Raw genomic sequence first — 26,130 nt, 5'->3', positions numbered from 1 at the left:
TAGCCCAATACAGAAAAGAAAGAAATCTCACCTGCAGCCTTAATCTGAATGTCGGGAACACTAGTTTCTATCCTGGCCTATATATTACCATCTGCCCTGTCCTCCCTCTGTTGGCTTCAGGTACTGCTCACTTTGCCTCTACTTAAAGGCTATCAAAGGAGAATGCACTAACCTTCTCCAGTGATCCTAGTTTCTAGTTTCTCTACTTTTGTGGAGGGTACCCACCGTTCTTCCTGTCACTTGGGATTCTTCCTTCCCCTCATATTTAATCCTTTACCAAATCCAGTCATTTCTTATCTCTGCATTCACTCAAATATCCAATAGTCTATTAATAACCCTCATATGGTCATGATCTATATCTGTCATATGGTCATGGTCTATAGCAATTGCTTTATAACTGGTCCCTGCCTCTAGTCTCTCACTTTTCCAATCCCTCCTCCCCACAAATTATCAAATTGGTATTCCTAAAACACAGAATGGATTTGCTCAAGAAAGTTAAACATTCCCCATTCTCCTTGGAATCCCTCTTCTGTAGGGCTGCTAAAGACCTTTTCAATCTTGCTCTAACCTAGATTCTGGACTGATTTCACAATACTATTCCTTTTTTTTTTTTTTTTTTGTGACGCATTTGGGATTAAGTGACTTGCCCAGAGAGACACCACCAGTAAGTGTTAAGTATCTGAGGTCACATTTGAACTCAGGTCCTCCTGACTTCATGGCTGGTGTTCTATCCACTGCACCACCTAGCTGCCCCCCATAACTTCTTTCAAAGCACAATTCAGGTGCTGAGTGTGAATGTAAAACCTTTTTTTAAATTCTAAACTTAGTTTGCCCCTCTTTACCCATGGAAATTATATTTGGAATGCCTTTATTCCCCTTCCATCCCATCTCAAAAATGATCAGCCATATGCTCAATCTACAGGGAATCACAGGTTTCATGGCCAACAAAGGACTTACTCCATGTCCCCCCAGTTCACACACTAGCCCTCCAAGTCTCCTGACTCACTAACCCATTTATAGCTGGATAAAGGAATGGATCCCTCCCAATCTGGGGAACTGGCATTTACATATGAAATCACTGAAGTTCAAGTCACACTGTGGGTCTGTTATCTTCATTTTTTTTTTTTTTTTTTTTTTATTTAATAGCCTTTAATTTACAGGATATATACATGGGTAACTTTACAGCATTAACAATTGCCAAACCTCTTGTTCCAATTTTTCACCTCTTACCCCCCCCCCCACCCCCTCCCCTAAATGGCAGGATGACCAGTAGATGTTAAATATATTAAAATATAACTTAGATACACAATAAGTATACATGACCAAAACATTATTTTGCTGTACAAAAAGAATCAGACTCTGAATTATTGTACAATTAGCTTGTGAAGGAAATCAAAGATGCAGGTGTGCATAAATATAGGGACTGGGAATTCAATGTAATGGTTTTTAGTCATCTCCCAGAGTTCTTTTTCTGGGTATAGTTAGTTCAGTTCATTACTGCTCCATTAGAAATGATTTGGTTGATCTTGTTGCTGAGGATGGCCTGATCCATCAGGACTAGTCATCATCTAGTATTGTTGTTGAAGTATATAATGATCTCCTGGTCCTGCTCATTTCACTTAGCATCAGTTCGTGTAAGTCTCTCCAGGCCTTTCTGAAATCATCCTGTTGGTCATTTCTTACAGAACAGTAATATGGTCTGTTATCTTCAACACCAACATAACATTGCAGTATGTGCAGGGGTCTCAAAGCCTGCTTGCTTCCAACATTCCCAGTTTCATCCACATTTTATGAGTCACTTACCTTTTCTAAGTTTCAAGTGTCTACATCTAAAAAATAGAGAAAACATGATCCACTATGTCTATGTTATAAAGGCCATCAGAATCAAAAGAATAGGATAGTATACCTCTCAGACCTGTGGAAGGGGAAGGTCTTTATGATCAAAGCAGAACTAGAGATCATTACTGATCACAAAATAGAAAATTTCGATTATACCAAACTGAAAAGTTTTTGTACAAACAAAACTAATGCAGACAAGATTAGAAGGGAAGCAATAAACTGGGAAAATATTTTTACAGTCAAAGGTTCTGATAAAGGCCTCATTTCCAAAATATATAGAGAATTAACTCTAATTTATAAAAAATCAAGCCATTCTCCAATTGAAAAATGGTCAAAGGATATGAACAGACAATTCTCAGATGAAGAAATTGAAACTATTTCTAGTCATATGAAAAGATGCTCCAAGTCATTATTAATCAGAGAAATGCAAATTAAGACAACTCTAAGATACCACTACACACCTGTCAGATTGGCTAAGATGACAGGAAAAATAATGATGATTGTTGGAGGGATGCGGAAAACTGGGACATTGATGCATTGTTGGTGGAGTTGTGAAGCGAATCCAACCATTTTGGAGAAGTAGTTTGGAACTATGCTCAAAAAGTTATCAAACTGTGCATACCCTTTGATCCAGCAGTGTTACTACTGGGATTATATCCCAAAGAGATTATAAAGAAGGGAAAGGGACCTGTATGTGCACGAATGTTTGTGGCAGCCCTTTTTGTAGTGGCTAGAAACTGGAAACTGAATGGATGTCCATCAGTTGGAGAATGGCTGAATAAATTGTGATATATGAAAATTATGGAATATTACTGTTCTGTAAGAAATGACCAACAGGATGATTTCAGAAAGGCCTGGAGAGACTTACATGAACTGATGCTGAGTGAAATGAGCAGGACCAGGAGATCATTATATACTTCAACAACAATACTAGATGATGACCAGTTCTGATGGATCAGGCCATCCTCAGCAGCGAGATCAACCAAATCATTTCTAATGGAGCAGTAATGAACTGAACTAGCTATGCCCAGAAAAATAACTCTGGGAGATGACTAAAAACCATTACATTAAATTCCCAATCCCTATATTTATGCACACATGCATTTCTGATTTCCTTCACAAGCTAATTGTACAATAATTCAGAGTCTGATTCTTTTTGTACAGCAAAATAATGTTTTGGTCATGTATACTTATTGTGTATCTAAGTTATATTTTAATATATTTAACATCTACTGGACATCCTGCCATCTAGGGGAGGGGGTGGGGGGGGGTAAGAGGTGAAAAATTGGAACAAGAGGTTTGGCAATTGTTAATGCTGTAAAGTTACCCATGTATATATCCTGTAAATAAAAGGCTATTAAAGAAATTTAAAAAAAAAAAAAAAAAAAAAAAAGAATCAAAAGAAAACACTTTGCAACTCTTAAGGAACTATTCAGATGTACAGCAATCACAATATGATGGCAATAAGATTAAATGATACTTCCTTGCCTAACAGCTGCAGTAGGTTTATGGTAGTCAAACATAACCATCTCCATTCTGAAAAGGCAAGAATTTCAAGGACATCAGGTCAGTCTTTCACTCTTGTAGAATACAAAGATATTAAGGATAGGATCCTCCTATAGAACAAGGATATTAAAAGATAGGACCTAAATTTTCATTTAGAGTGTTTCCTTCTACCAATGTCTATCTACTTAAGTAGTCATTGATAAAGATATTTGTTAGGTTTATTTACAGGTTAAAGGAAAGAAACAAAGACCAGCTATGTCCATGTGGTTTGGAAAGCTCAAAGATATCAAGAAGGAAAACAGGGGCAGTTTTGGTATCAGAAAAACTTCAACGAATAAGTAAGCCAAGATGTTATGCACCTTCACAAATTATGGTCTACAGATTATATTATAGAGTAACAATATATTCTGAGTGCCAGAGAGAATTCTAGGACTTGTTAGTCCTTCCAAATTCTTGCAGTAGACTATAGGCTGATTTAGGACTGAATCCACTTAAATTTGTCCACATCTCTGAGGGAGATACTCGTCACAAATAAGAGTCCAGGCAAAATTATGGTCTTCCTGGGATAATCCGAGATCTGAAGAAAGCTCCTAAGGTGGAGGTTTGGCACTGGTAAAGTGTGAATGATGTAAGTGAACGACAGATTAAGGAAAAACTTAAAAAAAAAAAACCAAAAAACCCTAAAAATAAATAAATAAAACCATGAAAAGAAATGTCAATCAACTAGAAAAGGAGATCCAGAGTTTTATAGAAGAAAATGACTCTGAAAATTAGAAGTGGACAAGGAGAAACCAGCAAAGTTGTATAAAATATAAAGAATGAAAAAATTAAAGAGAATATGAGATGTCTCATAAGAAAAACAGCAGAACTAGGAAACAGATAAAGAAGAGAAAAACACAAGAATTGGTCTACCTGAAAGCTACAATAAAAAAAAAAATTTTGATACAATAATACAAGAAATAACTATAAGAAATTGTTCTGCAGTGTTAGAACAAGAGGGCAAAGTAGAAATGGAAAACATCCACCAATTATTACCCAAAAGAGATTATAAGGAAAACCTACAGGTACATTGCTGTATTATATCGAAACCCACAGATTAAAGAAAAAATTTATGAGAAGCAACAATAACAAAATTCAAATATGATGGAGCTACAATTAGAATCACGTAAGACCTATCAGTGGCTACCATAAAAGACCACAGGTCTTAGAATACTATATATCAAGATCAAAAGAAACGGGTTGCATCTGAAAATACTATCTCCAATAAAATTAACCATAATTCTGAACAAAAAAGAAATAGAAATTCAATGAATTGCCAGATTTTCAGAATTTTGTTGCAAAAAAACTTGAATTTAATAGAAAATTAGACATATAAGACACAATGAGAAACATTATAGTCCTCAGTAGACAGGGCTTCCCAAGTACCTTCTTTCTAGAAATGTGTCATAAGGGTCCCTAGTCCAGGTCTTTATCTTCACTCAGGAACAATAGCAAGAGATTCTTTATCTACAATAGAAGAGAAAATAGCCAAACAAGTACTAGAAAAGATTTTTACATTTTGGAATGGACAGACTCTAGATAATGAATTATAATGGTAATGAATGTGAAATTAGGTTTAAAAAAAAATTGAGCTGCAAAAAAATGCAAGATAGGGGCAGTATGGCCAAACAATAAAAGAATGGACAGTTTTACTGGATTATAAATTCAATTTGAGTCAAAAGTGCTGGTTAACATTGTCTACCAAAACAGAAGTGATCTTAGGCTGAATTAAAAGTGTTCAAATCAAAGATCACAGTTCTACTATACTACATAAATATCCATCTCAAGATAGGACATACAACATAATCTAAACAGAAAAGGACAATCAGGCTAAGGAAGGGACACTACTACAGGAAGATTAAAGAAGGCAACGGCACAATCCTGATCTTCAATTATCTGATGGAATATCATGGGCAAAGAGCACACAACTAGGAGCACTGGTGAGAGAAAAAGAATAAAGCAGAGGAAATATGAGGAAATAAACTTCAGCTCAATATGAAGAAAAGCCTTCTAACAAGGAAAACTGGTCCCTAACCAGAACAGGTATGTTGTAAGGCCCTACTAGAGGTATTCCAGTAGGAGCTGGACCTGTCAGGAGTACTGTTGGGGTACTGCAGATGGGATTCCTACATTGGATGGGTGGATTAGTTATAACCTGGGGCCTCTGATCTTTGACAAAGTCCCCTTTTGTGCAATGGGAACAAAAGTAAGAGAATCCATTCTTCTCATTTCTCACCAAAAGTAAGCCAGGTATAAATATAAAAAAGGAAAAGAATCTAGTAGCACTCAGAAAATGGGTAAAGTGTGACCCAATTTCTTCCCATCATGAATCAGAAAATAGGCAGGCAGAAACACATCCGAAACTTATCTCCCCCGGATTCTGAGGAGGCAGTCCTCATCCTGTGGGAGGCAGGAGGCGACCACCTCTGAAAACCTTTTATCTCTACTTCCGCTAGGGACTCTTCCAACAGTCTGTATCATCCTTATGGTGCTTGGATCACATTCTGTCTTATGAGGTTACTTAGTATAGACTTTATCTCCCTTTCTAGATATTATAGTAAAAATGCCTTGGTGCTGAAGGCCATCTTTCATGTACACTGTACCTCCTCTGACCCCTCACAACCATGAAGATGTCACTGCAGTCCCATTGATGCCAATGTATCATATTCAGGTGATATGTCTGTGAAAAGCAAGCTTTGGCAGGTCCAACCAAACTGGGAAAAACTTCAGAATTTTCAATTAAACAAACACATACTAGGTGGAGTGGAAGGGAAAAGAGGAGAAATGAGAATACATATATTCCAAAGCAGAAAATGGAAAAGGGCTTAAGATTATTAGCAAAGTGCCTGTGAGGATCTATGAACCTCAGGTCATTCTCTTTAATCTCTCAGAAATTTCATTCTCTTAGCGCCAGTCTATAAAAGTATATTTTTTAACCTGGAGAATTTTCAAATTAAAATTTTAGTTTAACTAAGCATAGAGAAAAATATTATTTTTGGTAAGAAAAAATACTTTTTGTATAGTTTATTTTATTGTGAATAAAATGTGAACTTTCTTAAAAAAAAAAAAAAAAAAAAAGGTATTTGTATAAAAGATCCTCATTCTATTATCTCTCTTATTGGTTATGTCTTCCAGTTGCAAATTTGGTTACTTAACTTTGCCATCTGTGTCTTCATCCAAGTAACTGATAAAAAGTATTACAAAAGGGCCAGCTAGATGTCAAAGCAGATAAAGCACTAGAGTCTGGCAGACGTGAATTCAAATATGACCTCAGACACTTGACAGTTACTAAGTGAGTGACACTAAACAAATCACTTAATCCCTCCTGCCTCTACAAAAAGGTATTACAAAAAGCAATGTCCATCATCAGGCTCCCATGTGAAAGCAGCCAACAGAGACCTCTCTCTAAACTGATGTCAGTCCAATGAGTTCTAAACCCATCTTGTATTTTCCCCTTTAGCCACAAGGATTTTTTGAGGGGTGCTGACTATCAGATCCTGAAACCTCTTTGCTAGAAAAAGATGAAAGCTATCTAGAGCTAGGAGGGCCTACCCTTCTTCCTCTTTGGAAGGTACTCTTCTGCTGATTCCATTTAGATACAATAATCCTCACTAACTATGGCTTTCTTTTACTTCACCTTGAATCAAACTACTAACATTATCAGAGATAGCTAATAGATTTATACTTATAATTTCCTAGATGGAAAAATCTCAAATCAGTAAAACTTTTTTGGGAATTTTGGATCTTGAACCTTCTAGGACACTAGCTAAATTTTGCTTCCATAAATAGATTACCTATTTCCATTTTCCATTAGCTCTATGATCTCTGGGCTATGGGGCGTGGGGGAGGGAAGGGTGAGAGGTACTTCCCCTTTAATTGTATAGTTTGTAGCCCCTCTTGCTTTCCCAGTCCCCACAGTTCTTGCCCAAGTCCTCCACAGAGGATATACCTATGTATTTTTTTCTTGCATTTTTTTTTTTTTAACATTTCAGAGATGACAATGGAATGCCTGTCCTGTGATTTGCCAGTGCTCAGTCTCCTTATATTTTCAGCGTATCTCCTTTTCCAGTGTTGCACATCCTTACTGATGTCTATTTAATTATCTAAACAACATATATGTTTGAGCTACTTAAAGATTAACACCAATATGAGGCAACCTAGGGTGTCTGTGTTCCTATAAAATCACTTTGTATATAAACATTGATAAAAAATACAAAATGAACTAATTATAAATGACTGCATGAAAACCATTTAGCAGTTTCTCCAGAGTACCACTGGATTTGAAATATGCTAACAGCAATTCTTCTCTACCAGTTTCTTCCTATGTCAACAAGGAGAACTAAGAAGCTCTTCAACAGGTTTCTATGGAATGTTAGCCTGCTGGCTGGAAGGAGCCCTTGGACAGACAAAGAGCCTGAAGAAATTCACATAAACTCTGGCATCTTTCTTGTTATACCAAAATTTTGCTTCCCCTGAGGAAGAAACACTTTTGCAGAAACTGTTTAGACACAAATAAGCTAAGGAATAAAATGTAGCTCAAGGTAGATGGTGCTTTGTGTCTGAGCAAGCTGAACTTACGCTGATGTGATTGCCCGGTACCGCTCCTGACCAGCTGTGTCCCAGATCTGGGCTTTTATAGTCTTCCCATCCACCTGGATGCTCCTGGTAGCAAATTCCACACCGATGGTACTCTTACTCTCCAAATTGAATTCGTTTCGAGTGAATCGTGAAAGGAGGTTGCTCTTCCCTACCCCAGAGTCACCAATCAGCACAACTGAAAAAGGAATAGAATATTCTGTAAACTTAGAATCATTTCCGGGCCTAAATCCCTGCCTCTAAGAAGAGGATTCTTTCCACCAAAACTTATAGATTCTATTTGAAAAATGTAACTAAGGAATTAACTAGCCACATTCCAGCTGTCATCTAGGACCATCTCTACTAAGAACCACAGAAGCAAAACTCTTTTCCTCCTCTGAGCATAGACTTCCTAGGTAAATACCATCAGCCCAAGATAGCTCAGAAATATTTTTGTGAGAATTAAACCAGTTAATAGATGGGAGAAGATGGTAACATGGTGAAATAGAAAATTCTCCTGAACAAGAGCTGAGTTTTCCTTCTGGATTTGCTAATTTGCTGTGTGACCAACTCTATGCAAGATTCTTTCCTTTCCCAGGTCTATTTCCTAGACTGTAAATATGAGGTAATAAGACAACAGAGATGTTCTCTAGCTAGGACATTCTCTATTCTAAGGGTGTGGGAGGTAATGCAAAATGACTTGGAAGCCTTAAAGCATTAGGTAAATATCAGCCATGATGCTGCTTTCTGAAGTTTTCTGATCCCTTCCAGCTCCATAGGTAGGGCATGAAAAGAGTTACAAGTCTACACTACCACTACACTTGAAATTTTTGAGCATAAGACTTCCAGACTGCTAGTTCCTCCTGGGCTTATAAGGATTCCCATCCTTGGATCTTCCACTATCTCATTCTTAGGCATCCATCCACTCCTACTTTTAACACACACAAAAGAAAATATTCATTTATTTAAGAAGAAAAATCACTTCAAGCAATTCCTTGAGTGAATCTCTACAACAGGCAATATCAGGAGTGTTTCTGAAGGAAAGCAAGTGAATGAAACCTACTCCAGGTCTTCTGGGAAGGTTGGATTTTACCTAGCCACTTTTAGAGAATAAAAGTGCCCTATGGCAGAAACAGATATGACAAAGAAAAACTGACCTACAATCAGAGAATTTTAGAGCTGAAATGAATTGGCAGAAATATATATTCCATCTCCTGATTACAAAATGAGGAAACTAAGGCCCCCAAAAGAACTTATCCATAGCCACAAAATAAGTCAGTGGCAGTAGCCAGATAGTTGCGCTAATCCAGAGCCTTCATGCAATGAAGTGAACCCCTAGCAACAAACTGGTTCTTGAGGCCCAAGGTCGTGCTAAATCAACTTGTGAGACGGAGGGGAAATGAACTGATTTTTAATCAGTTTTTTAAAAATAGTACATCTAGCACAATTAATTCTGGGAATTATAAAATTCTCTCTCTCAAGTGAAATGCCATACTTTCTGCAAGTAACTAGCCCGAGAGCCCCAGGGAATGGTGAGGGAGAGCTCTAAGCCACCACTCCTTATCAAATTGTCCTTCAACAACTAGCTTTTATATATTCAGACCCAAGCTGAGTTCAGTTTCTTCCTGAGTGACTCCTCAGAGATTCTGGTATTATCTCTACTCTATTTGAAGAGCAGCACAGGAATCCAACCTCAGAGAATCTAACTTGAGACAAACACCACCATCTTTTCCAGTAAATTAAATGTGAAGACACAGCAATGACAATTCTTTATAAAGAAACCATAATTCTTCCCAATTCTGACTCAGCCCTTATTGCCATGGAATGATTAGACCTATAGTCACAAAGCATTTCAATTTGGCAACTGCATAGTGAAATGGGATAAGGAAGGGGAGAACCTTTAGGAAGGAAGAAAACAAGCATTTGTTAGTTACCTACTATGTGTTAGGCATTATCCCAAGCACGTGACAAATAGCTCATTTCACCTTCACTATTGCTCTGGGAAGAAGATGCTGATATGATTAAGGCAAAGAGAGGTTAAGTGGCTTGTTCAGGGTCAAACGGGTAGGATGTGATTGAGGCTAAATTTAAAGTCAAGTCTTTCTGAATTCAGGTCAACAAGTGGCCTGTCTCTGTAGGAAGAAAGCTATTGCATAATGCAGAGGGAACTCATCTCTAAATAGCTAAAGTTATAAGGAGTTTCCTGGAGATATTGAGAGGCTTAGTGACTCCTAATAGTATTTCTTTTTTATAATTGTAATTAATTTTGTGTGTGTGAGGCAATTGGGGTTAAGCAAATTGCCCAGGGTCACATAATCAAGAAGTTTAACTGAGGCCAGGTTTGAACCTAGGTTCTCTTTTGACTCCAGAACCAGTGCTCTATCCACCTCATCAAGATGCCCTTCCTAATAGTATTTCAGGTTGAATGGGACTGATTGGATGAAGTTTTCTCAGTCTGAGACTAAGTCACATGATCCCTATTCCCAGAAAATAAAGTCTTGGACCTTGGGTTGCAGGGAGTCATGTGTCTCTAAAGATCAGACTCAAGAAGTGACGTGACCCACAGAAAGCAGACAACACTGGTCAAGGATGGTTATGTCCTCTTAGTCTGTCCAATGAAAAGGCCCGTGTCTTTTTAAATTCCAGAAAAGCGATGGCTCCCAGGTATGTGTCTGGATCTCTCCCTGTAGGGACTAAATAAATGCTTTCTCTTTGTACCTGAAGACTCTGATTAGTCAATTTGGGAAAGGGGGCTTAGCATGTGTCCCAAACAAGGTCAAGAAGCATCAAGTGCTTATGATGAACAAAGCAGTATACCAAATGCTGAGAATAAAAATACAAGTAAAAAGAAAGATCTTGCCCTCAAGGAGCTCAGAGTGAGAAGGCAACAGATAAAAAGGAAGCTAAAAAAAAAAAAAAAAAAAAAAAGGTGAAGAGACGAAGAGGAAGAGGAGATGATGAGCATGGCAGAGAAAGTTCACCGAATCAGATTTAGCTGGGAGAGAAATGGTGACTCGGCTGGCCTGTGTTACCCACAGGAGAGGGTGGCTCTGAGGCTCGGAGAGGAGCCAGTTACTCTGAAGGGAAGACCATGGGGAAGAAGATATGTCCAGTGAAAGAAACCCAAGGATGAAGTGAACTTCAGGATGAAAAGATTCCTGGGGCCAGGCCTATAAAACCCAGAGAATATGCATGTATTATTATCCCTTGTTTTTTCAAATGAGACAATAGAGCACTGGACCTGAGCTGTCCCCCACCATACTCGTCAATCATTTTTAACTTCAATGGTTCTTCCAAACTGTCATCTTACCAACTGCACTGCAATCACTCTAGTCTGGTCTCTTATTACTTCATTGTTGGGCCATTGCAATAAAACCCCATGGATCTCTCTGCTTCCAGTCCATCCTGCCAGGGTAATTTTCCTAAAACAAGGACTCATCAAAACAGTTCTTTACTGCCCTACTGCCTATTGAATAAAGTCCAAATTTCTTTGTCTGGCCTTCAAAACCCTCTGCAATCTGGCTCCAGTCAACATTCCCAGCTTCATCTCATAATATTTGTTTTCACACCATCCACACTGGAGCCAAACTCAAGGCCCTTCCACTGCACCAGCCAACATCCTATTGAAATTCGTATCCTTCAAGGCTTGGTTCAGCTGTTATCTCTTCCACAGACTCTTTCCCTCAATATCTCACTCTACTTTCTTTGATTCATGTAATCATCACTTTCAAATGTTTCTTAAAGCAATAATAATGAACTGAATGTCTACATGATCAAGTTTGATGCTTAATCAATATAATTGGTGATAATATAGATATTATTACAGAGGTTAACAAACAGATATATATACCTAAACTTTAACTTCACAAAGACCTAAAGAAAGGTCCAACAAAAGTGTCAATTAAATCCTCTGGAAAACTCCTAGAGCAATCCAAGTTGCAGCATATTGTTATTCAGGCGTTGGCCTGAGGGACTGGAGACTGGTAAAATGGAAAAATGGAACTTCTGCAATATATCATTTTGCCATTCTGGAAGTTTGCCCTCAGCAGATCCTACATTACTCCATAATAGTCAATCCTTTTGACCAAACTCAACAGAAACTAGAAAAAGTATCTCTACAATCATTGGAACAGCTTTGACTTGGTCACTGCATTGAGATTCAAATCTATGAACCACTGATGGCTACTGCAATACAGTTTTCTAAAAGATACACATATTCATATGGAATTTGTCATTGGAAGTCTTTTTGTTATCTGCCTACTCCTGAAAGGGTTATTAGCCCAAATGCTTGGGAAGGGCTTACTCAATTTTCTAGTGAATACTTGAGAGTTCACCAGAAACTCTTTTAAATTTCAGCATTTTAAAAACAGACTTTCTAATTTGTCTGAATCTCTCTTCTTGTGCACAAAGTCAGGGCACATACCGAAATGAGCTGAAGTTATATCAAGGAAAAGCCTATGGAATTTTTAGTAAGAAAACAATGGAGTTTGAGTGCTGGATCTGCTGTAGTTGTGTGATGTTAGACAAATCACTTCAGGTTTCTGAGTGTTAGTTTCTTCAACTCTAAAATGAAAATAATACTTGCCCTACCTATCTTCTGCCGAGGGTCAAATGAATCTATATAAAGTATTTTGTAAACCACTAAGTAAATGTCATTATTATTTGATGTCTTGATGACTTAAGACTCTATGGCCTGGACAGGCTAAAAAATCCTGGTTACTGGGTTGCATCTGCACTGACCCCAGTGATGTGGTTTATGATTTGGGGTTCAGCACTAAATGATGAGGTTCAAGGACCAAAATCACTCATGTTGATATGTAAACTGTGTACCTCTGATTTTTTGGGGAAGGGTGGACGTGGGTTGGAAAGGCCCTGAATCTAGATCTCCTCCTGATCTTTAGAAGCGGCTCCACCCTCCTGTTCCTAGGGGAAACTCCCCTAATAATCATCACCTACAATTTAATTGGAGATCTTGGCCTGTGGTATAATTACCACCCATTATTGATTAGTCCCTCAAATTCATCTAGACATCACTCCCTAGTCCTGGGCCATAAAATCTAATATAATCAAAGGCTGTACCCCAAACCTTTGCTAAAATTCCTATCAGGATTTGACTTACTGAGTTGTTTTTCAGTGTAATAAGCCCATTTTTTTGCCCAAAATCTCGCCTGCAGATCGGGATTGCAAATTTTTTCACAAAAACCTGCAACACCAGCCTGGGGACTCCATTGTTGCTAGAGTATCTCTCACCCCTCATTTCTCAAACCTCAAAAATGTGAAGAATTCACAATGGTCATTTTCTTTGGTAAAAGATAGATTTATTTAGGGGAATAGATTACAGACAAAATGAAGAAATACACAGACACTAGAAATTGTAAATATGAAATAAAGTTGGGAGAGTATATGAAAGACAAGTTCCTCAGTATGATGAAATCTAGATATGGGGTACCTGAATGAAATTGAAATTAGGGTTTAATTAAGGTCTAGTGGCAGGTTCGGGGTACAGGGAGTCAACTAGAGTTCCCCTGCAACCCTATTGGATTCGGCGCAAGGATACTGAGTTAAATGAAGTCTAATGGCGGTGTGAGTCCCCAATAAAAGCATTTATTGGCCCGAAAAGCTAGATTGATAAAAGAGGTTTATTATGGGGTTTGGAAGTAAGGTTAAAGTATAATTAAGGAAATAGGTGAAGGTAGATAAGAAGGGTATCGGACAGAGTTCCAGTGTACAGAGGGTCCTGACATGCTAGGCGTAAGGCTGGCATGTTTGGGACCTCTGATTTGTGAATCAAAAGGTCCTGGACTGATCAAGTAGGAGGGGTTGGGAATCAGAAAGAAAGGAATAATCAATTCTTAAAGTGACCACACCTGCATTAAATGGAACTCAAAATTATCCAGTAGAAAGGGAGCAAGTACTCCATGAGTTTGGAGCACGGCCTTAGCTGGCAGGCTAAATTCTGAAAGGGACTTAGGACCCTAAAAGAGTTAATTAGCTGTAAGAAATAGGTTTGGGAAGTATAGAAGAAGTTGAGGAAGACACTACATGACATGGGGGAAAGACACCACAAGACGAGTGTCTTTGCAGACTGACCCAAAGCAGCCATGGGATGGCCCATAAGTAGATTTTATAAGGAAAATTTAACCTCAAGGACATGATTGGGATATCTCACAGGACATAGCAAAGTGAGGCTGCTCGAAATCTCTACAGAGGGGGTGAGTCTCAGGAGTTTGACATAACTTAAGATTTCGGACTGGACCAGCCTCCCAGAGGGTGGGACCATAGAGGTAAGCTGATCTCCATTAGTACCTTTTCCCTGCCTGCCTAGGGGATTAATTTTTATCAATTCCTCTGCTAAACACACCTAACATTGAAGATCTTCACTATTCTTGCTTTTTCTGTTCCTACATGTAATTCTTGCCTATATTTCTTCTATCATTTCCTCTAGCTTTCCATTTGGATGAGTTAGTAACCCCTCTTATTTTTTTTTTTTTAAACAGAATGGGTTAATCTAGAAAAATAAAAACTAGGACCAAAACAGGAAGAAGTTAATGACTTTTAGCTATAGTGTTGAATAGAGAAGGAAATTTGTGCCTCAGTATTATGAAAAGAATATGTAGGGGTTTATTGGTAGACAGGAAATGCTGGGAGAAAAATCAAAGAACATGCATGTAAATTAGGACATATCAGGCTGAAAGGTGTTTGCCTGTCACCTAGACCAATCTCCTCATCTCCTAGGTGAGGAAATGAGGTGCACAAATGATAGAGGGACTTGCCCTAAATCAGTGACTCCACTGGGGTTAAATCTCCTGGCTCTCCTCACCTAGCTGCCCAGAGTGCTTTCTGAGGCCTTTCACTAACATACTCTGAGAAGGTTGCTACATTTCATATTCTCTTTGAAGTCTTTGCTACTCAGTACAGCCTTGAGTTCTGAATTTTTTCCTCTTATCTTAATTCATACTTGTACGAGAAACTAGTCACAAGAAAATAGTTACCAAGAGGGCTTTGGTCAAAAAAACTTCAGGATACATCCTGGGTGATGAGATCTTCAATGTTGGGTGTGGTTAGCAGAGGAATTGATAAAAATTAATCCCCGAGTCAGGCAGGGAGAATGCTAGACTCTGAAAGATCAGTTTAGCACTATAATCCCACCCTCTGGGGAGATCAGTCTCATTTTATCATATCCTGTCAGAAATCCCAATCATATCCCTGAAGTTAAATTTTCTCTATAAAATCTATTTATGGGTCATTCCATGGCTGCTGTCTTCCTTTGGGTCAGTCTGCAAAGGCACTTTATCTCATGGTGTCTTTCCCTTCCCCCATGCCAAGTAATATCTCCCCTAACTCCACTATGCTTCCCAACTTCTCCTTACAGCTAACAAACTCTGAAAATACCAAGTCCCTCTCAAGATTTATCCTGCCAGCTAAGGACATGGCCCAGCCTCATGGAGTATTTCCTTTCTCCTGGGTAATTGTAAGTTCCATATGCTCTCCTACTCTATTTCATATTTATCATTTCCATTTTGTCTGTAACCTCTTCCCTAAATTAAATCTATCTTTTGCCAAAAAGAATAACCATTGTGAATTCTTCACACAACTAAACTCCAATTTTTGGTGCCTATCACAATCTAATCAGCTACAATATTTTGGGTCTGAAATTTGGGTCTGGGAGACAGTGCTATGTGGTCATGTCATGGATGAAAGAACTGAAGACAGATAATTTTAGAAAAATGGGAGAGTTTAGCAGATGTCCTACATTTACACTGTTGCTGATCATTTAAGAATTGGTTAAAAAAAGCAGACCACAATGCATCCCAAATCATCCAAGACAGAAACAGTTATATAAGACTAGGTGATTTATATATGGAGCTCTGTGATTTAAAAAGATTTTTACAGACATTCTTCATGATTCCCTCTAACAAGATCTTACTAAATTGATGGACATGAAATAGTCTAGTCCAATCCTCTTTCAGTTCCTTGATTTGTGAATTTCAATAAGTTTCTTGGCCTCCCTCAATATAGGTCTCTTCTCCTGAAAAATAGAGAATAATCTATCTCTTCAAGTGCTTTGAAAAGCCAAATGAGGTAATCCTTATTTCCTGGTATTGTTGATAGGGGAAAGGATCAGCACATTCTTGGCTGATGAACACCAGGGAATTTCCCTCTATAGTTGTGAGGAAGAAAGCAGGAGTATAGACCATGATTTGCACTGATTTGTAATGACTTATGGTATTTACATTGTTTACTAGTATATGGCACCAAAACATCCATGGTCTCTTTTTCAAGAACAGTAGAGAATTAAACAATCCATACTCAAGGTTTGGCTTTAAAGATAAATCAGTTTTTTCTCCTAACAACTTAAGGCCATTTCCCACCATCTCTCCATCCCTCCAGGGCCAACAGACAAGGCAATAAAAAGGAAGCTAGTCAAAACCAGTGTCCACTAAATATTCCCAATCTAAATACCTTGGGATACCCAATAAAACCAAAATAAGCACAAGACTACCTGCCAACTCTTTTTAATCCAGGCAATACAATAGAGTCCTATTCCTGACTGATCCTCATTGTCAATCAAAATCTGCTTTTCCCCTAACCAAAAAAACCAAATACTGTACTTATTAGGAATGAGGTGAAGGGGGACCTAGAAACCACAAGAATAAAGATTATCATCTTTTTGTAGGCTTTCAAGTTTGCAAAGTACTTTACATCTATCCTCTCCAAGAGATCTTTAATGTGTTAAAGAGAAGAGTGAAAAGCATGAAGATGGAGGGCTATCATGAAAGTTAAAATGATCCGACCTGCTCCAATATTGCAGAGAAAGATGAAACAGAGTCTTTACATAATTAACATGATAAAGAACAATGAAACAAAGATTTCAGAACTCTTGACCATTGCCTGATCTTGAAATATGAAGTCTATTTCCTGTTCATGGGCTAAAAGGTCTAAGCTATAAGAGGTACAAAATGAAGCCTTACTCTGTTAGACCCCACAGTGAGGTGATTGGCTCGATTCGATTGCACTCACTTGTCATAAAGGAGGGAAATCATTGGCAGTCAATGATTTAAAAAAAATATATATATATAAAAACATAAAAATTTTTTTTTCTGTTACATGTCAGAGAACAAAACTAGGAAAAATTGCTGGAATTTATATAGGCAGATTTCTTCAGGCTGAAGAAAAAGGAAAACTTTTTTTTTTTTTAAAAACAATTAGAGCAAGGGTCCTCAAACTTTTTAAATAGGGGGCCAGTCCACTGTCCCTCAGACTATTGGAGGGCTGGACTATAATAATAAACAAAAACTTTTGTTTTGTGGGCCTTTAAATAAAGAAGCTTTATAGCCCTGGGTGAGGGGGGATAATCATCCTCAGCTGCTGCATCTGACCCGCAGACTGTAGTTTGAGGACCCCTGAATTAGAGCTTTCCAAAATAGGAGGAAGCTGGCTTAAAGAATAGTATTTTCCCTCCTGAGATGTCTTCAAGCTCAGCCTTGAGGACTACCTGACCTGTCAGGAATGGTGCAGAGAAGATTCTGGCAAGAATTGGGCCTGATGATTTCTGAAAGCTCTTCCAGCTCAAAAACTCTTGTGAATGCAATCCCACACGTACAGGGAAAGCAGGGAAAATTATAAACTAGATAACTAGCTTGTATGGAATAGACTGTCAACCACTGACAACAAAGTCTTTGAGTGAAGAGTAGCGCCATAGGCAGATCAATCTGATCTTCTCTGAAGCTCTGCCATCCTGTTTGGGTTAAGAAAACAAACAAACAAGCAAAAAAACCACCCCAGCAACCAAGACACCACCTTCCATCTAGGCTTTCACATTATAAATGGATGATACTAATTTATTGTGTGAATTTAGGCAAATAATTTCCACAATCTGGATTTCACCATCTATTAAATGAAATAGCTGGACTGGTTCAGTTTCCTCCCACTCAAAGCCTGTGGTTCCCTCAATGTCTTAGCTTATTCTCCCCAGCTTTGTATCACTGCAGATGTGATAACTTCGTCTGGTTCTTCATCTAAAGCACTGATGGAAATGGTGAACTAGGCAGGAACAAGGACAGAAATCTGTGATCCTCACTAGGACTACAAGGCCAACATATACACTGCCAAATGTTTTGTTGATATTTAAGTTTATTCCATTCAAAAATAAGCATCTTCCTGTTTTTTCCCTTCTGCTTCAGCCTGTGCTTCATGTCCTTATGAACACACTTCTCTCACCTTCAGAGTATGTTTTCCTGCAATTCTGTCCCCACTCTGGCAGTTTGCTTAACCATACTGCCAATGTCTCAGGAACATTAGGGCCCCATCATTCTGCAAAGCTAAGCTTTGGGAGAACTGCGGTAATCTTCAACTGGACAGCTAGAAGAAAGGCCAATACACAAGTCCCATCCAATGTTAAGACTGAAGACTAGCCTTCTCTAAATATACGTTTGTCAATTGTAAGACAAACAATCCCTTGTATTGGGAAAATAATGCCCTATTAAGGTCCTGGGTACTATAGCCTCTTTTCAAATATGACCGAGGCCCCCACTGGCCAGCAAACCAATCTCTTCTGGAAAAATGCCTGTTATGTTTTGGGGTCACATAGGCAATACTAATCAGAGAAGATAATTCTTAGTAATTAAGAAAGAAATGTGCTCTCCCAGATGCCCAATATCCTCAATGATTGCTACCAAAGTTGATCGGAGGTGTGCTACATCTGGACTGGGGATAAACAGCACTCCTACCTGGCATCTGGGGCCACAGACCAAGTAATATTCCCCAAATTGGTGAAAAAGCAATGAGGCCAGGGGTGGTTTTTTCCTTCTTTCTCAAAAGAAAACCTGGCTAACTAAGGACCACATCACATTGTCCAAGGGAAAAGAAACAGCCCTGACCTGGTTGCCAAATGTGCCAGGGGCAATGAAGGAATAGATATCCAAGGGCTTAGGTGATGAGGGAACAAGGTACCGTCTGCTGGAGAAAAAATTCAGAGAAGCCAGAAGCTGGAAATGCATAGTGGCCTTCTCTTTTCCCTGCAGTGATTCAAAAGGCTTGGCTCAAGGCTACTCCCTTCTTCAAAAGGAGCTTTTCCCATCCCTCTCCCTACCTCTCCCTCTATGATTATCTCTAATTTATCCTGTATATATTTTGTACATATGTAGTCATTTATATGTTGTCTCCCCCATTTGGGGGGGAGGGGGAAACAAGGCATTGAGGTTTTTCCCTTCTATCAGGAGTACTTAGCAAATTAGGCACAGAATAAACACTTAAAGCTTTTTACCCCAACGCACTTAAGTTCTCTAGAAGGGACCAAGAGTGTGGCACCTCTGGCAGCTGCCTTGACCTTAAACCTTGAAGGCACTCATCATACATTTGTTAAATTAAATTAATCAAAATGAGCAAAAACTATAATGCACTGAACCCAGTGTCTGGCACATAGTATGTATAATATAAATGTTAGTTATTGTCATCAATTAACTGACTTGGACATGCTAGACATATGAGAGAGGGACAAGGACACTTTCTAAGACTTTAAAAAATTCTATTTAATATTAATACTAGAAAATTCTACTTTCTAGGGAAAGAATATATATATCCTTTGTGAATATGATCCACTGAAGTCCTTTCCTCCTCTGCTGTTTCAGAAAGTGACCACAAATTCTCTCAAAAGTTATGTCAGCAAAACAGTACATGAGAAGGCTTCCCAATAGAGGGCCCAGGGGCAGACTAGATTTCTTTCATCTGAGGATTGCTTTCACCTCTTTGCACAAAGGTCAGCTCTAGTGAGCACTGGCGAACAGGTGGAAAATGTTCCACCACAGTTACTCACAAAGACTATCTTCTAAATTGTGGAAAGAGTAATTTGGAACCTGGTGTATCGACCTCCTTGCCTCCCAAACCCTGGAGCCTGGAAGAAGTGCTATCAGCCAAGCTCTAGGTTAGAGGAAGGCTCCAAGGATGCTGAGCCACTCCTTACAATCCCCTATTTTGAGGACTAGGGGCTTCACAAGCTACACGATGCCCAAATCTTAAGACCTGGAAAGTCCCCTTTGGGACATCTTGTCTTCCTTAGCTTTTTTGTTCCAGCAACTTCAGTTTGTGACAATATTCTAACTGGATCACACCATCATGTTGCCATCTATTCCTACTTCCATCATGTCTTTTTTAAAAATTCCAAGTATGTTTGTTGACCGAATTTTACTTTCAATCATAATCACTTCAGACTGTATATCCCCATTCTCATCCCCATCTCTGGCCCCCTCACTGGAGTTGGTTTCTCTTTGGGTGTTTTGTTGTCTTTTCATGAATCCTAGGGTAACAATCCTTATGGAATTTCATTTAGGGGATTTTATCTATCTTCCCTCTAAACTCTTTGAAATATGCTCACCTAAGTTCTAAAGTGCCTCTCTCCACTCCTTTGCAGAGGGAGAGCATGTACAAGAGTGGAAGAATTCATATATTGTCAATTCTTTTCACTGTATTGTTTGGTTTTGCTGATTTTTTCCCCCTTTTCCTTGTTATAAGATATTGTTCTCTGGGAGGGGTATGGGGAAAATCTAAGCAATGTTAAAACAATAAATTCCCCCTCTTTGCTACATGTCAATATAGTCTATGTATGTTACATAAGACTTATTACTCTACACACTTTAAAAAAAAAACTTCTGTTTTTAGAATAAAGTATATATATATAACCTAGTAAAGCTATATTCTAATCATATCTTGTCCCATCAAATAAGTCACACCTAGAAGGTCAGATTTGTCTTCTTGTATTAAGATCTCTAGTGCATCTAGCTCATCACCTATACTTTTGGTAAAAGATTAGCATATTCCAGCCTTACTTCAAAAGCCTGCATAAACAGCTATCTCAAAATCAGTCCTCACCTAAAGCCTTGAACAGATCAGGACTCTGTGTGCTTCAGTTTTCCTACCAGTAAAACTTCTTAGGATGCTCACAATTCTAACATTTTAAAGCTTTAATATAAATCTGCAGAATACTTTGGAAAGCTTCTCTTTTAAGAGGTAAAAATTTCATTTTCAATAGAGAAGGTAGAGCTTCAATTTAAAAATCTTGTCAAAAAACTCAAATGTTTCATCTTTACAGTCCTAGTCTTGCCAAATCTATCTAGAATACTCATGTCCACAGTGACCATCCTCTTGGGAGGTCTTCCCACAAGACAGCTTGGGTGCTTAGTACTTCCCTGCACAGCTCTTCCTCATTCTCCCAGATTTTTAATGCTTTTTCTTCTTAACAATCTCTCCCTTTTGCAATTTTTATTAAAGTTTGCATGTATTTACTTATCTACATATCGTCCTACCCCCACCTCTTCCCATTCTAATAGATTGGAAGTTCTTTGAAGAAAAGGCTTTTTTTTTTTCCTTTTTCTTTTGGTCACTATAGCTCCAGCACTCTGCACTGTGCCTAGAATAGATGGGCACCTCACAAATGTCTTCTGAATTGAAATTCTATTGTACTATCAATCTAATACAGTATATGTGCATTTACTAATGATTATCTTCAACCAGTTAAGAAATTAATTTTTAATAATCTACCAAGACACATAAAGAATTGCATGAGATATACATATGAAGAGGGGCAGTGTTTGATAGGGTGAATACAAAGCAACATAGTCTTACCCCTAAAGTTGCCAACTTCATATTCTCCTGCCCCAGAAGGTTCCTATTGGGAAGGGAGAGATATAAAGCTGGGAACTTGTTGAAGGAGGTGAAGTGGAGATCCCTAAGTTACATAGATTTATTTTTTTATTCAGAATTTAATAAACCTCAAATGAAACAAGCATTTCCACATCCATTGTAGAACAGGGGAGGGAATATATGTAGACTTGCAAAGCACTATTCCATTAAGCTTGCTTTTCCTTTTTAAGTACATAATAACTTCATGTAACTTTAAAAATTATCCTGTGACTACACCCAGAGAGAGGTCTGTGGGAACTGAGCGTGGATCACAACATAACATTTTCACTTTTTTTGTTGTTGTTTTCTTGCATTTTATTTTCTTTTTCATTTTTTCCTTTTCGATTCAATTTTTGTGTGTGTGTGCATGATAATTGTATAAATATGTATGCCTACATTGGACCTACATATATTTTTACCTTGTTTAACATATATTGGATTATTTGCCATGTAGGGGAAGGAGTGGGAGAAAGAAGGGGGAATTGGAATACAAGGTTTTGCAAGAATCAATGGTGAAAAATTATCCTTGCATGTTTTGAAAATAAGTTTCAAAAAAAAAAAAGTTATCCTATGATTTCTTTTGTTCTCTTCTCTTTGGAGGGAAGAGAGGGGTAGAGGAGAGACCTTATTCCTAACCTTCTTTTCCTTCTCACTTCCCTCAATCAAAAAGAGAAATAAAAGCCTTGTAACAAATATGCATAGTCAAGCAAAACAATTGCCAGAGACTTTCCACTTATTTGAATTTCCCTCAATTTTAATCTTATGATCAGATTTGTCTTTTAACTAAAATCCAGTTATTAAAAGAATAGTGAGACTACAAAACAGAAGAAAAATAAAGTCTGATAATTTAAAAAAAAAAAACAACCTATAACTAAGTAGCATCTGACCAAAGAGAGATGCCACATACAAGACAAGAAAGATGGTCTGGATTTCTGGTACATCCCTGCCATACTTATTCTGGAGGATGTAATCCTGTGCCCTCACCTGAAAAACTAGTCATTCATTTTCAGGTATCCTATCCTATCAAGAGGTGATTTTTGATATATTGTAGTTTTCTGATGTAATAAAAAAAATCTTATTTGTATAGCACTTAGGAGACTTTATAATCTCCTTTGATCCGTATAATAGCCAACAAAAATAGTATAAGTGTTATTATCCCCATTTCACAACTGGAGAAATTTCAGCTCAAAGGTTAAATGACTTGCCAGATGTCATACAACTATCACACCCAAGAGCTGACCACTTAACTTTTAATTCCAGTGCTCTTTCCATACCACACTTTTGACATCCAAAAGTAACTGCCCATCTATTTGAAATCAGAGCTATCTCTATTTTGCCTCTGAATTTAGGGCCCTGAAGAACCTAGACACAAGTCTCCATCATTTCTCTCACTGCCCAGCTCTAACTCTCCTGGTCATCCTGGATTCCTACCACATATCCATTCCACTGTCTTGATTACCTTCTTAATGTCTTCCCTATCAGTCCCCTTGTTTACTCACACAATCACAATCTTATTTCAAGTTTTTGTCATCTCTCACCTGGACTAATCCAATAGCCTTCTACCCGGTCCGTCTGCCTCAAGTTCCTCCCCACTCTAATATATCCTCTACTCAGCTCCTTAAGTTATAAAAATCTTCTGCTTGGCATTTATATCTGTTCACAGCCTGGCCCCTTACTATATACACTATCGTCTTATACTTTACTTTTCTCCAAGTGTCCTACAATCATAATCCAGCTACACTAGCCTATTTGCTGCTAGGGAGTCAAACATGACTGTCTCTTCCTTCTGGCCACCAGAAAGCCTAGAATGCTCTATCTTCTCACTCTTGCCTCTTAGGAGGGCTTTCTCTAACATGCAGCTTAACCCTTGCCACCTTCTTCAGGCTACCTTACATGGTCTCTTCAGCTGTCAGTGTCTTCCCCTCCCCTATCAGATTGTCTCTCCCATTAGAATACCCCTCAAGGGTAGGGAGTGCCTGAAATAAAGTAAGAACTTAAAAAAATGCTTGTTAGACTGCTTTGTGGACTAAAAGACACACTACACTGCCTTTCATCATTGAACAGCTGCTCCTGACACAATGAATATACTCCTGGGGAGAGAAGGGAGGATAGAAAGTTTAGGAGGACAGAAGGCTAAAATAACTGGGATTCATGAAAGTCAAGGGACATACAGAAAGGAGATTGAAGACAGTGGAAGTATAGACTTATAAATCAGGAAAGAGTAATCTTTGGGAATGGGCTCAAATAAATACCAGTACCTGAAATCAATGCTGACCAGAACAGAGCTTGTTTTCTAGCATCCGGTATACAGGGTGTATCAAAAGTCTTAGGGTAGGTTTGAACTATTAAACTCAGTACTTTGGACATACTGTATACTAAGTGCATAGCATCATATATTAAGTATTTCAGTTATTAAAGTACAGCAATCTAGAAGTTTGTGATCAAATTCTTTTAAAAAAACATTTCTAAATTGCTGTTACTGAGAAAATCTGGGGAAAATAAAATAATCTTTTCCTAAAATATTTCATTTTAATCCTGGCATGTACAGATTCCTTTAAAAGATTTTTATAGACAAATGGCTTTAAAAAATAAATGTTTAATTAACTGACATTTCAGTATTATGTGAAAAAAAGATTTTCCTGAGTTGGGCTTCTCAAATCAGCTGTGAAAAATGAGCCCTTTCCATCTGGGGTCTGGTCTGTAGGAATTTAAATAATAAAAGTGTGCTGGGAAAGTAAAGTGATGATGGGGTGGAGGGCAGAGAAGGTTATTACTAAAGCACAGGAGTACAGACTGGGATAATCTGTAATCTAATTTGAACAGGGTAACAAGTACTTGGAAGTAATATACTGGTCAGACAATTCTAGACGCAACAAAAGGAGATCACAGTCTGAATTTAACTTGAATAATCTCAGGTGAAAGAAAAACCAGGGACCAAGTATTTTGAAGAACCAATAGTCTGAAGTATTGATCCAGAGATAAGAAAAGCAGAAAGTTGGGGCAGCTGGTTAGCCCAGAGGATAGAGCACATTCAAATGCGGCCTCAGACCCTCAATATGTCGTGGCTGTGTGACCCTGGGCAAGTCACTTAACCCAATTGGAAAAGAAAAGAAAAGAAAAGAAAAGAAAAGAAAAGAAAAGAAAAGAAAAGAAAAAGAAAGTTGACATGTCTGCCTAGTACAGTCTTTGCTGCCCTCCTTGGGCAGTTCAGTCTATCCTGCTGGCTCCTCTGTGGTGAGAATCTCATTTTTAGGAGGTCTAAGGATTAGAACTTTGTCTACTGGGGTTCCTTCCCTTCAGATCAGTTGGAATCAGCACCTTGTCTTCAGGTCAAGGAATCTGACAAGTAAATGTAACGAGGGAGGGATCCTAATTAATCTGGCGATCCTCCACTGTAATCCTCTTGATTCTTTTGGCTCAGAGAAGTTTGTCTTTTATCTCCAGTCCAAGGTTGCTCAGACATTCCTCTCCAGTCGCTCTGCACACACCCCTACATAAAACGCTGCACATTTCCTTCATCCTCAGCCCCAGCGCTTTTTTCCATCCTGTGAACCTTAGTCCCCTGTCCAACACAACTGCTCCTAACTAAGGTTCGATTTCCCAGTCCCCAAATCCCCTCTACGGAGCCTCAATATCAAATCCTCTCTTCTCCGCATTCTCCCATTCAAGCCTCCACTATTCTTTCCCCATCTCTTCCCTTCCCCCTGGAGCTTCTTGCCTCTCTCCAATCTCTAATTTTCTCCCGGGATAGCCTCTCTATTCCGGCCTGTCACTACCTTCTGGTCCTACTCCCTAATACCGCTTTCCCTTCTCCTCTCCTTTTTGGGACCTCAAGCATCTTCCCCAGTGACCCCAACTCACTCCCCCGCGCCCAGACCCCCGCTCATCCGTTTGTTTTTCCTCCTCCGCCTGCCAGCGCTTGGCTCGGTTTCTTGGGAAGCCAGGCTAGAGAGTGCAGCCAACGAAATGAGCCCGGACCCAGCCCCCGGGTACCTTCCAGCCAGCTTCCCGGAGTCGCCCTCCTGAACGTCTGGCGCAGCTTTCCCCTCCGTTCCGCTTCTCGGTCCTAGGAGCCCCCTTTCCGGGGCCCCGCCGACCCAGTCCCACAGTATTTTCTGCTCCCAAGTCCCCGCCCCCTTTCTTCCCAGACTTTCTGCGGTTCCAGGACCATCCCTCAGGTTCCCGGCCGTGTGCCGGTACCGGCCGCGCCCCGCCCCCCGTCTCCTTTTCAGGAGGCACCCGCCCCCTCCCCAATCAGCGCAGTCGGCCCCTCCCCCACCTTCCAGCCGGGGCCCCGCAGCCCCGGGCTCGGTAACGCCAAGGGCTCCGTGCAGCCGCCCCCGCTGGGCCCGGCACCCCGGGTCAGCTCCCCTTCGGCTTCAGCCTCGGCCCCGGTCCAGGCCTCAGTTTAGGTCCCGCCGCCCCCGCCAGGGCCCGTTGAAGTCTCTTTCCAGCCGGGCCCAGCGCGACACCGCGGCTGGGGCGCCGGGGCCG

General features: G+C 39.2%; 1 protein-coding gene across 1 annotated transcript in view; it reads right to left on the bottom strand.

Moving 5' to 3' along the window:
- Positions 1-26,130, bottom strand: part of RAB11B (RAB11B, member RAS oncogene family) — a 39,504-nt gene that overhangs the window by 13,144 nt on the left and 230 nt on the right. Inside the window, exon 2 of the mRNA XM_012542284.3 lies at positions 7,963-8,158. Within this exon, the coding sequence (XP_012397738.1) occupies positions 7,963-8,158 (196 nt within the window). The remainder of the gene's footprint in view (positions 1-7,962; positions 8,159-26,130) is intronic.

The sequence above is a fragment of the Sarcophilus harrisii genome, chromosome 1, assembly GCF_902635505.1.
Source record: "Sarcophilus harrisii chromosome 1, mSarHar1.11, whole genome shotgun sequence".
NCBI lineage: Eukaryota > Metazoa > Chordata > Mammalia > Dasyuromorphia > Dasyuridae > Sarcophilus > Sarcophilus harrisii.
The sequence above is the reverse complement of the archived record's forward strand: the minus strand, read 5'-3'. Positions and strand labels throughout refer to the sequence as shown.